This window comes from Esox lucius, chromosome 6 (genome assembly GCF_011004845.1).
Source record: "Esox lucius isolate fEsoLuc1 chromosome 6, fEsoLuc1.pri, whole genome shotgun sequence".
Taxonomy (NCBI): Eukaryota; Metazoa; Chordata; class Actinopteri; order Esociformes; family Esocidae; genus Esox; species Esox lucius.
The window spans coordinates 20,734,122-20,746,717 of record NC_047574.1 but is presented as its reverse complement, the minus strand read 5'-3'; the positions used below and the strand labels follow the sequence as shown (position 1 = coordinate 20,746,717).

The following is a 12,596-nucleotide window of genomic DNA, read 5'->3' as shown; positions in this document are numbered from 1 at the left end:
GCTGGCTCAGGTCTACTTGCCTTATTGAGTTCTGTTGAAACAGATGAGATGAGTTTGTAGAAGTAGTAGAAATGAGTGGAACCAAAGTGGGAGGCCTCTCTTCCTTTTCCCGACTCAGTTTTTTGACATTCATGCCTTTTCCCCCGTACTTCACAGGTGCGACATCAGCACTGGACACTGATCATGGAGAGTGTGGTGCCGTCAGACAAGGGCAACTACACCTGCCTGGTGGAGAACGCATACGGCTCCATCAATCACACCTACACCCTGGATGTTGTCGGTGAGTACTGTACTGGGCTTTCCCGGGAAGGGTTTCCACCACATTCCAAAGCCGCAGGGTCATATTTCGCAGGCGCGGAAATGGAAAACTGGCATCATTTATTCTTAAAAACAAACATAGCAGAAATAGGGTTCATGCGTAAGCTATGACGACCGTCAGTGTCTTGCTGTCCCTGAGGCATAAGGGCTTACTTGCCTTGCTCAAGGGCACAACAACCGATATGTGACCTCGTCAGATCTGGGATTTAAACCTGGTGTCACCCCCCCGAGTTAATATTACCATTTCAAGAAGGCGGAAGGGCTTCTCACGGAGGGGGTTGGGTGTGTTTGGGTGAAAGGTTATCGCTGGCTAATTTCATCCCACAGGTGTTGTGGACTAAACCCTATTCAGGTGCAGAGAAGGAATGCTCCCTAAGTGTGCCAGGTTTTTCTCTATGGTCGGTATTGATGCATGCGCTTTGTGTAATGGGTCACAAAAGCCTTCGAGACAAGCTGAGCTGGACTGGGACTTTTCTTGTTAAATATCAGTTCTAGCTGTGTGGCGGTGGCGCTAGGTTCAGATGGTTGGATTGGCATGCTGCCGTTGGGAGCAAACAGAACCAGATCAGCACTTTTACAAGGGGACACAGTGAGTTTAAATCCAACTCACTCAACTCCTTTACTTTGACCTTTGGAGCAAACATGAGTGTGTGTCTTTGTGCGTGTGCGTGCGTGCGTGTGTGTGTGTGTTTATGGTGACCATTAATCATTGGTTTAATGGGTATCTGGCTCCCTATTGGCTTTCCTGTGCCATATGACAAACAGCCAATGGCATGGAAACACATTTCCGGCCTTTAGGGTTCATCAATTTCTGGGGATTCTGGGGCAGTTTCCATCAGGTACAGATCTGTGTTTAGCTTCCTTTTCCCAAACCTAATCGTAAATATTAGCCGGAGGAAATAGACACCAGACCAGCCTCTACGATATTTGGTCAGTAGTTAGGGGTGGAATTCCCAGAGATAACTGCTATTACAAATGTCAGCTTTTCCTCCCCGGAGAGATGACCACCTGTGTTCATTTGCACCAGCCTTCCGTCAAGGACATTCTTGATAAATGGCAGCTGGATCTGTCAGAGTGTCTATGTGTGTGCCCTGGAATACCCGCCATGCTGCTGTAGCCTCCAGACGCCCGCGCAGCCCTGTGATCTCTCCCTCCATCAGTCCCCTGCCTCCCTGGCTGAAGCTTTCCTTCAGATTCTCTTTAGTGTGTTTTCTTTCTGTTTTTATTGCTCAGCAGTAAACCAGTTTTTTTTTTGTCTGGCTCCAGACAAACTTACCTCCAGAATGGCCTGTTTCTTCATTCTGCTCCATTTTCCTGTTTGAGAGAGGCACGCAGGGGGCGGAGACAGTGTGAGAGGGAGCGGTGTGAGAGTCTGGAAGGAAGTTGTTATCGTGCTTTTGGGCCAAAATGATCAGCCTTTATAAACAGCTACAACAGCCTGTAACTGGCCACAGGATGGGGAGGGGCCCCCCCGGACCAACGGACAGTCTGACTGCAGCGTACGCACACAAATGCGGCTCGACCCGTGTGTCTTCAGCCCTCCGACCGCCCTGCCAACCCGACGGGCACCGAAACCAAACACCCGATGGCTGAGTTCGTTCATACTCAACCACCGCCACCTTTTCGTCCCCCCTCCCTCTCCTCACCCCCGGTCCCGGGCCTGGCCTGACCCTATCCCCCCTCCTATCAGCGACCCTTCCCTGATCCCCAGGGACCAGCGTGCCAAGCCAATGGGTTACCCAGAGTTCAGCGGTCCCGCTTGGGACGTCGCTGAAATTTTCGTCCCTCTCCCCTGACTGCCGACCACCAGCTACCCGCCAACGGGAAATACTTCACTAATGACTTCATTGATAGATTGATTTGGATTTTATTCGGATGAGTGGACCGGGATAATGAAAGGGTAAGACGCGGGTGTGTTTTTACGGGATTGTAGTGTTTTGTGGGGTCGTGTGTAACACAGTAGTTATATCCATGCGTTTAGGTAGAGACCTGACCCGTTCTTTGAGAACAGTTGTCTCCAGTATCCATCTGGTAAGTCAGCAATTGCAACCCAGTTAGCGCTTATGGATGGAACCTAAATTTGCGTGTGCGTGCTCCTGTTGACTTATTTACCAGACGGACTGCTGACCACACTGTTTGAATGCGGAATGTAGCCGTTGCGGCTGTCTTTTAAGTGCATGGCGTGCGCGGGCGTGTGTGTATGCGTATGTGGCAATCTGAACTCCCAGTGTTCTGACTGGTTGCCTCCGCGGGCCTTTCAAAAGCAGCGTCGGAAAAGGGATCTGAGCTTTTTACACGCTTCTGGCCCCCCTCTCATTTCTCATCTTTTTCTCCCTCTTTTTTCTCCCTCGTTCCCTTTCTCTCTGTCTGTGTCACTGTTCATTCAGAGCCTGTAGGTCAGCGTCTGTTGATGGCCAATTGGCCTTTGGGATTCCATTTTGTATTTAAAATGCATGTGGATTTACGCCCAGATGCGTTTTAATGAATTTTGCCGCGTTCACTAGCGGTGAAGGAATGCATTGTGTAGCATTGTCTTTCTCAAGCGCCTGTCCTGCTCGTGTCTGAAGAGAGACACAGAGAGGCCCACTCAGATACCTCTCACATCCACTTTAGGGGGCTCTGTTTTTTGAAAGGCAGCCCGAGTGACGTCACAGTGTGCATTTGTGTGTGTGTGTGTGTGTGTGTGGGGGGGGGGGGGGGTACTAGTGTGTGAAAGGGGGGCATTGTTTGTCAGGTTTTGCTCTGTTCAGATTCGACGTCCAAATGTTTGCCTGCAAAATAATGTTTTTTAAGAGGAAATATAGGTGTTTTTTTTCACTCAAGACATTTGCAACTTTTGCAGGCGCTATAAATTGACCTTCTCATGTTTAGTTACTTCAGATAGTTAAGTTGCATGCACCGAATTTTGCAGAAGTGCTGAGTTCCTGGCTTCTTCTCATATTACCAGTTTGTTTAGCGCTTATCAGTTAGAGATAACTTGCCTCTTTGTTTTGTGGGTAGAATTGAAGCAGAGTGTTGATAAGAGGTTATCATTATTCGTCTCCTGCTCATCTCCCAGTTCTGGAATATTCTCCCATGCGTATCCACTATTTCCCCTAATGCCCAGAGCTGGCCACCCACAGAACCTCAAAATGTTCAAACACAAGCATATAGTTAAAAACTGTTTTGTTTTTTGACATAATATTTCGAGGCCTGTGCTTCAGGCTTTTGGCTAGTATTATGTGCTTGTTTTATATTATTTGCATATGAAGTAGGTTAGACCCTGCTAAGGAGCTCAGTGGTGGTCTTAAGGAACTCGGAGGCTGGATACAGGCTGGATGCAATCAATAAAGGACAGTTTTAAATCACTGCGGATAGGAGCATCTGCTAAATCACTCAAATGCGGGTGTGACCTGTTGCCTGATGTTTAAAATTGTGTTTTCTGGACAAAAATATCACGACACACCTTTTCTCTCCAACTCAGAACGGTCCCCCCATCGGCCCATTCTCCAGGCAGGGTTGCCTGCCAACACCAGTGTCCATGTGGGCGAAGATGCACGTTTTGTGTGTAAGGTGTACAGCGACGCTCAGCCCCACATCCAGTGGCTGCAGCACATCCAGAAAAATGGTAGTCGCACTGGTCCAGATGGACACCCCCACGTCCGCGTCTTGAAGGTACGTTCCGGCCCGGCCCCTCGTTGTCTGTTTTAAGCCTGCTCCGTGAATATGTTTGGTTCCTTCTTCCCTAGAAACATGACTGCCGCTGTTTCTTCACCTTAAGTGTAGGCTAATCATTCTATTGTTGTCAAGTTTCTTTTCAGCAATTTATAACAGAAGCCGTTTTGCTAGTATGCAGTCACATTTTTCATGTCACTTATTTTTTCCTTTTGAGGCATAGATCAACTTCATCATTGATGAAGCTTTTAGTTTCGATTTTTTTTTTCTCATACTCCCCATAAAAATTAACATCTAACCTGTCCCTCTATAAGAGCGAGAAACCAATAAAATATATATTTCTTCTCCCTCCTTTCAAAGAGTGATAAATGAGCCCTTTATTATTAGTGCTGGGATGCGCCAGCTGTTCCTGTCTGAGTGGCGGCTTCTCTTTCCTCCCTGCGCCAAGGTTGCAGATGTGATAGTTAACAGGCTTCCCTGTGTTTTGTTTTGTCCCCTTTTGCTGCCGTGTGTGTGTGGTGTTTGTTTGTGTGTGTGTGTGTATGGGTGTGTGTTTGTGTGGCTCAACACCCCAGCGCTCGGGCATCAATAGCTCGGACGTGGAGGTGCTCACGTTAACCAACGTGACGGAGGAAGACGCCGGGCAGTACACCTGTAAAGTCTCCAATTATATAGGGGAGGTCAACCAGTCGGGCTGGCTGACGGTCGTCCCAGGTAACCCCTGACCTCTGCCGGCCCCGTGCGGTGTCTTTGGGCCGGTCACTGAGCCGGGTTCCTTGTGGTGGTGTGGTGGTTCCTGCGGGGGTCGTATGGACTAAATGGAGTGTCTTCGACTGCCCTCCTGTCTGTACGGACGACCATGGAAAAGCCCTGTGAACCTGCGCTCCCACTCACTAACCTGGCCTGGCCATCACACGATTTCTCATCAAACCCCCCCCCCCCCCCCCCAATCCCCCCACATCCACCCTCCCCACACCCTTTCTCGCTCTGCCAGTTGATGAGGTGTGATGGCCATACGCCGGTGCTGGGTGCTGCAGTGGGTTGATCTCCATGTCATCCTCTTCTGTGGTTCTGTGGTTCTGTGGACTGTGCATGCCCATGATGTGGACTTACAACTGGGTTCTGGTGTTGTGGGTGAAGGGTCCTTTTTTTTTTTTTTTAAACGTGTTGTTGTATTTTTTTTTATTATTTTGTTTACCTATTTCCTCTGGTGCAAGGTGTTCTCCCTGTTTGTTTTGAAGCTCCTGCCTCCTGGGAAGCCCCTCCCCTTTCACGGAAGCTCCTCCTATCTAGGAAGTTTCTTAGATGGGGCGATAGTTTTCCTGCTAGCAATGGGACGCCATCAGGCTCCGGGTGTTCTGGGTCTAACTGTTTCCTTTTATTCCTTTTCTTCCTCCTTTACCTCCTTCTTCCCTTCTTCAATTTTTTCAACTTCCTGTCTCCTCGAATGTCCCGCCATCCTCTCCCCTCTCCCCCTCTTCATTGTCCCTCCTCCTCCTGCTCCTCCTCACCCAGACCGCAGGTGTTAACACCACAGACAAGGAGATCGAAGTCCTCTACCTCCCCAATGTCACTTTCGAGGACGCGGGGGAGTATACGTGCTTGGCGGGTAATTCTATTGGGATCTCGTTTCACACTGCTTGGTTGACGGTGCTTCCAGGTATAAACACCACTCTACTGCCCTCCCCTTCCTTCTGTTGTTCACTTATGGTTCAATGTTCGCTCAGTGAAGTTATTTCCATGATTTTAACGGGAGGAGAATGGGAGTGGTGAAAAGCCCCTCCGGAGGGAAGAATACCCACACTCGACCAAATAGCAAACTCTCCGATAACTGTGACGAACTCACACAGTAAATTGACATAATACTGTAGTGGAAATATGTATTCCAAATATTTCGTTATCTCGATTGGTGACGTGTTGAAAGGCTACGGACTGATAAAGGACCATTTGCTTGAGGCTCATTATAACGCCGTAGCGGAAGTCGACTTCCCAGAAGAGGCTCGAGTGTTGCTCCTTACTCAGGAGGGCTTTCACCCCCCCAGCTCCTCCCTGGTTCGTTCTCTATTTCACATCGGATCTGTCTCTCCTGGTTCTCTGGGAAAGTCTGTCGGTGCTACGTCCATTTTAGATTGGACTGCATGTTTTTACTTTTATAGGGTGTCTGTCTAGATGATAATGTCTTTCTGTCTGTCGGTGTAACCGGCTTCATTATCATCGGTCGAGAGTGGGAGAAACCCCCTGCATGGCTCAACCTCTGGCCGGGCCCTGATAATTGATATTTTTTTTGTTATTTCTCCGCAAATTACAAAAAAAGAATGTTACAGCTTGAATACTCAAAGCTTAACTTTCTCAATTATCAGGGTCAGTTATTTTCAATGTGTTCACCGTGTTTCATTCAGGGTGTGATTGTGTCTGTGTGTTAAATGTGTGTGTCTATGCGTGTCTCTTACTATAATATTTGTAGCACACTCATTCCATGGATAGACATACACTCAAGGCAACCTCTGGGTACATTTACACAGGAAGACCAGTTGTGATCTTTGGACCAATCGCGTTAGTTTCACATCTGAGCTTTATCAAAGCTGACATGGTTGTTAAAAAGTCTATTTTGTGAGTAGGATAACTGATCAGAATTGAGTTGTAAAACCCGCCATATTCATCCAACATTATTCAATCTGCACCCATGTTGGGTGAACAGGATATCTGGATATCTGGACATTAAATGAGATGGATGATAGGTCTCGTTCACTTTTATTCCACTGCCTAAACGGACGGCCGATTAAACAAAACCCCCATCAACATCGTCCCAGATAATAGCCTTGTTTTGTCTCTAAACAGCATAAAACTATCACAGGCAGTCAAATAGTTTTTCCTTGGGGGATAATATCTTTAATTTATTGCCCGTTCCGTGTATCTGTTCCAGTGGCGCCTGCCTGGCTCTGCCGTCTGGGTTGCTGCTGTGGTTTTTGGACCACAGGATACAAATCTGACGGGACAAAGGTTTCTACGTGTGATTATTTCCCCTCTGGATGAACATTACGAGGACTGTTTGTGGCTGTGGGTGGATGGCATGCATTATGGAACAGGCTGTGGTCCGAAAGCAGCTCAGAGAAAGCCCCAGACCAGTCAGCTTCAGATGTGCCCCCTCAAGTTTGAAGTGACGCATGCAGCTTTGTGTGAAGGCGGGAGAATGTCTTTTTTCTCGCGCTGTGTGTGTACGCACCTCGCGATGGTTGTGTTTGTTTCGTAGCCGTGAATGTAGCGACATCTGCCGTACTTTCATTTGAACTAGTTTGCTACAGCAATTGTTTATTGGGGGCCGATTTGTTGTTCTTAGGGGGCAAAATCGAGTCAGGGAGGGATAAACGCAGTGTCTTTTCCTCATGACGTCTTGTTTATCTACCCAAAAGTCGCGCGGGCGTCTCAGCAGCTCCGGATGTCCACGTCTTAACCAGCGCGTGTCCTGCTCCTGTGTTCGTCCGTCTGTCCCCGTGTCTGTGTGCGCACGTGTCAAGAAGAGGGTGTTCACCTCTGCGTCTTGTCACTCCCCGATCCCCCCCACCCCACACTCCCCAATCAGCCAATAAGGAAGAGACAGTGACGGGCATGACGTCACCCGACTACGTGGAGATCGCCATCTACTGCGTGGGGGTGTTCCTGATTGCCTGTATGGTGGTCATCGTGGTGGTGTGCCGGATGAGGAACACGGCGAAGAAGCCCGACTTCGGGAACCAGCCGGCGGTTCACAAGCTCAGCAAGCAGATCCCTCTGCGCCGCCAGGTAACAGAAAGTAGATAAGGGGTTTCCAAGGCATTTAACACCCATAGAAAGACAGACTTCACACACACGCGCATCCCTGCACAACGCTTTTCACACTATCGAGCCGACTCCAACCAAACTGCACTGGGTTCAGCAACTGCGCCGGGTGTGTGAAACCGGTCCAATTCAGTACAGCCGGGTTCGGCTCGACTCGGTTCGGGTTCAGCAGTGTGAAAAGCCTATAACACAATAAGATTATTGTAAAACAGAATCATCTAGGTTAACCTACCAAGAACGGACGACGAACGCAGGTCTTATTCAACTGGTGTACTTCCACATTCATTTGAGAGCCTAGCAAACGTAGGTGTTCAGGTAAAGGCGGTTTCCATAACAGCCCTGTAACTAACACGTCGCACTGCTTGAAGCTGCTGAGCCAACTTAACTACTCAGAAGGACAGCTAGTGTGGCGTCTGAGCATGTCAGAACTGCTCTCCAGTGTTTTTAGCTCCTCTGTGTTTCTGTGAGTAAGGCATCTCCCTCAAGGGGGAGAACACAAAAGGCCCCAAAAAAGTGTTGGGTTACGGCTGGTTCCAGTGTCAAGGTAAGGTTAGGGTGGAAAGGAGAGACGAGCCCCTAAGGACAGTGACGACAGCATCATAAACCAACACATTCATCAGACTGAACGTTGCTCTCCGCTGAGCTCCGGCTCAGCCAGTGACTTGCATTCACTCAGAAATCATTCAGAAAGGGGAAAGCGAAGACGCCGATTTGCTGATCGATATCGTACAAAAGTCCCTTTCTGTGAGATTTTTGTACCAGATTTCTCTCCACCCCACACACTCCTTGGTCCTCACACCCATAGTCTTCCAAAAAACAAACACAAATAAATGCCTAGCCCCAGCCTTTTTTTGTAATTAGGCGTGTGAGTGACAAGGTGATCAGCCAATCCGTCCGCTCCTACAGGTCTCCAATGACTCGAGCTCCTCGATGAACTCCAGCACGCCGTTGGTGCGCATCACTACGCGACGCAGCTCGGCTGGCCACGACGACCCCATCCCGGAATATGACCTCCCCGAGGACCCCCGCTGGGAGTTCTCCCGAGACAGGTGAGGAGTCGTCCTTAACCACACCACAGTCTTACTCAGTGTTAGACAGGACCTCAGGAAATGTATCTTTCAGTCATTGCTTGATTTGGGTCAAGCAACGGTCGCAAGGCATGCCGCAGCCACCCAGTTTTTTCCTCTGGAATGTGTTTTTGCTTAACTTCAAACGACGCCCGGAAAGAATCCAGTCCAGAGTCCCGTTTCTAAGTGGCCTTTAGCGATTTGACATTGGGGAAGTGTAAATTGTTGCTAATTACTTCACTGTCTTCTCAAGTAGCAGATCACTTCCTCATCGCGGTAGAACAATGAGGTTAGTCAGCGCTAAGCTAACGGATTGCATCTGCAGGCTCTAACATGAGGCGCTGTTGTTGTCCGGGGGGTTTGTACTGTTACGCACCAATGAACATGGTCTTTGAGCTGTAATGATAAACCTATGAGGAATGACTGTGAATGGGATGAAGAACGCTACCGGGCACCGTTCATTAGGGTCTGAACAACAGAAACGGGACTGAAACAACAGGGAGAGGACAATTTGGATGTGTCCAATAAGAAATGCTTGTTTTTGTTTTTCATTGTCCGAGTTACTGTTTTGAGACAGGATTAAAACTGCGGAATGGATATCTTAAAATAGGTTGATAAAGTGGTAAAAATGTCACCTTATGAACCGGACAGAAATTAAACAAACTAAAAGTTATCATATGTTTAAATAAAAACATTTGTAGACTAACATTGAAATGCTTCCTAATGGGCCCATTTCCAAAAATCCAGATTTGACTGAAGAAAGCATATTCTAGATAGACAATAGTAACACAGGGAATGTATGGACAGCGATAAGATAACTTTGTGTTTGTGTGCATGTGAGTCAAAGCATGCCTCATACTACACAAGACAAACCTTTGGCCTGGGTCAGCTTCAGTGGAAAGTGTCAGGCCACCTCAACACAGTAATACATAGTGATTTAGCTGCGGTAAAGGCTCTTGCTGTTAAACAATGGGGACAACCCAGACAGTTGAACACACCGTGCCTCTCAGCATACCTTCCCCTTTGTTGTTTTGCCACGCCGTGTTTGTGTGAAGATTTAGCAGTAGGGGATCAAAAGCATTCCCGAAAAGCACCAGGAAAACATTCCCAAGAGAATTCCACCCGCATTTCTGAAAATTATTAGTGATGTTTTTTTCTTCTCTCAAATAGGGATCTTTATGTTTGGGGCAAGACAGAATTACTTATTTATTTAATGTGCCCATGAAAGGAATTGTGTTGTGTGAGTTGAATAGATTCTTGAAGTATAAGAACTGACTAAATGGTCTCCTTTTCTCAATTGAGCTGTCTGTCTGTCTCTTTCTCTCTTTTATACATTTTCCCCCCTATTTTTCACACTCTTTCTCCCTTGTTCTTTTTTTCTCTCATATATATATGTCCCCTCTCTCTTCTCCATCACTCCTCATCTGTCATACGCAAGTGCCTCAGGGGCCCGGGTGGGAAAGCGGAACATTCTGGAATGCTAACGTTTGTGGTGGCGTGAAAGACAAAAAATAACATTGATTATGTGTGGTGGGCTGGGGCAGAAAGGCTGCCATTGAGTTAGGGTTGGTGGGGTGTGCGAGCAAACAAGCGCGTGTATGGACAGACCAGGGATTGTGTTTCTGTGACAGCTTGCTGGCCTCAGGCCCCAGAACCAGTGTGAATGTTTACACAGCCCCGAGACTAGGCAGCAAGGGCGGGGGTGCCACATGCCAATCAAACTATGACCAGAGGGTCAATCTACGACCAAAGGTCAAAGAAGTGTCAATGATCATAATTGATAATAATGTGGGTTATGTATGATTCTAGTTGTGTGTGTGTGTATGTGTGTGTATGCAGATCCCTATGGGAGTGTATATGGACAACATTATGTGTGTAGCAATAAAGACGTTTCCGTTACAAAGGGTGTCAGAATACACTTAGGGATGGACTCACTTTGGTTGCCTGCGGTTTAGACATTAATGGATGTGTTGTGTAATTTTGAGGGGACAGCAAATTTACACTGTTATACAAGTGGTACACTCAGTACTTTACATTTTTGCAAAGTGTCATTTCTTCAGTGTTGTCACATGAAAAGATATACTCAAATATTTACTAAAATGTGAGGGCTGTACTCACTTTTGTGAGATAATGTAGAAGCAATTCAATGTGCTTTCAAAAGAAAAAGTGAAATATATAATATATAATAAAACATTATGGAATAAAAACAATAAACCACACTAAAACATAATAATAATAATAAAACATTGAATAAGCTATAAAAGCTGTAAGGCTAAACAGTGTGGTTAAGTTGAAGCGCTCAGGCATAGGCGCATGAAAAGAGAAGTGTTTGTAACCTGGATTTAAAAATGTATACTTTTGGGGCACATCTAAGATCTTCTGGTAGTTTATTCCAGTTGTGTGCAGCATAACTGCTAAATGCAGCTTCGCCATGTTTAGTTTGGACTCTGGGCTCTTCTAGCTGACCTGAGTTCATGGATCTAAGAAACCTGCTCGGTTTATACTCTTCAAACATATCAGAAATGTATTTGGGGGCCTAAACCATTGAGTAATTTATAAACTATAAGCACCACATTAAAATCTATTCTGTAACTGACTGGAAGCCAGTGCAAAGATTTAAGAACTGGATTGATGTGCTCTGTTCTCTTGGTCCTGGTTAACGTTCTAGCAGCAGGATTCTGAATGAGCTGCAGCTGTTTAACAGTCTTTTTGGGGAGTCCTGTTAAGAGCCCATTACAGTAGTCAACCCTGCTAGATATAAAAGCATGTATAAGCTTCTCTTGGTCTTTTTGGGACACCAAGCTCTTGATTCTGGCTACATTTTCCAGATGATAGAATGTTGTTTTGGTGACCGCTTTGATATGACTGAGGTCAGAGACAATCAGAACACCAAGATTACCCTATTGGTCCCTGGTTTCTAGGGCCCGAGAATCCAACTCTTTACTAATACTAGTTATCTTATTAGAGCACGTGTTGACCAACATCTTCAGAAGTGATTTCATAGACTTATGTCTGCCCTAATAACTATTATACCTATATAACTGTCATACACAATACCTTATCTAATGTAGCATACTCTGCTGAGTTGAAAGTTAAGTTTTAAGGCAAATATGTGTTGCAACATTTCTGTTGAGTAATAACCCTAAAAAGGGATTTTTTAGGCCTTTGCCTGCCATAATAACAGTTGTTAAGAGAAAATAATAAACAAAAACATTGTTAAAGTTAACTAAGTTCAATTATGAAAACGGTGTTGCATGGAATATAAATATACATAAATATAAGATGCAAGTTAACAGAGTTAGCTTTGTTGTGTGTTTTTTAGGCATGTTGGTTAAAAAAGTAATCTGGCCCACGATGCTCTCTGGCATTTTCAGTGCGGCCCCCCAGTGAAAAATATTGCACACCCCTGGTCTAGAGTATAGGGTGACATTTGGGCCGCATTGGAGCTGTTAGTATCGGGCCATTATCATCCCTGCCCCCCGGCACTGACCACAGGCACAACACCGGCAGCAGTCAAGCACTCCCACACTATCTGACAGAAACACTGAGAAAGTGGTGGAGAGAGCGTGGGAAATGTTGGCATGATACATGTTCACACTAACTCTATCATTATCTCTCAATTCAGTTTGAAGGGACTAATTGGCATGGCACTGATTTACAGAGTAACAGGAAATGAATAAAGATTTGAACATAAATATTAGTATTTAATACTATTGAAAATATAGACAACATTACCGGATG

The 12,596-nt window shown here is 46.3% G+C and overlaps 1 protein-coding gene across 6 annotated transcripts in view; it reads left to right on the top strand.

Annotated features, from left to right (window-relative positions):
* fgfr2 (fibroblast growth factor receptor 2) overlaps positions 1–12,596 on the top strand; it is a 49,338-nt gene that overhangs the window by 23,253 nt on the left and 13,489 nt on the right. For 4 of the 6 annotated variants that reach the window (XM_010870061.5, XM_010870065.4, XM_010870064.4 and 1 more), the window contains 5 exons: positions 157–280; positions 3,782–3,972; positions 5,488–5,632; positions 7,553–7,758; positions 8,695–8,837. In XM_010870061.5, coding sequence (XP_010868363.2) covers positions 157–280; positions 3,782–3,972; positions 5,488–5,632; positions 7,553–7,758; positions 8,695–8,837 — 809 coding nt within the window. Of the gene's footprint in view, positions 1–156; positions 281–3,781; positions 3,973–4,547; positions 4,687–5,487; positions 5,633–7,552; positions 7,759–8,694; positions 8,838–12,596 lie in introns of all 6 variants that reach the window. The other 2 variants (XM_010870063.4, XM_010870066.4) reach the window with 1 other exon arrangement.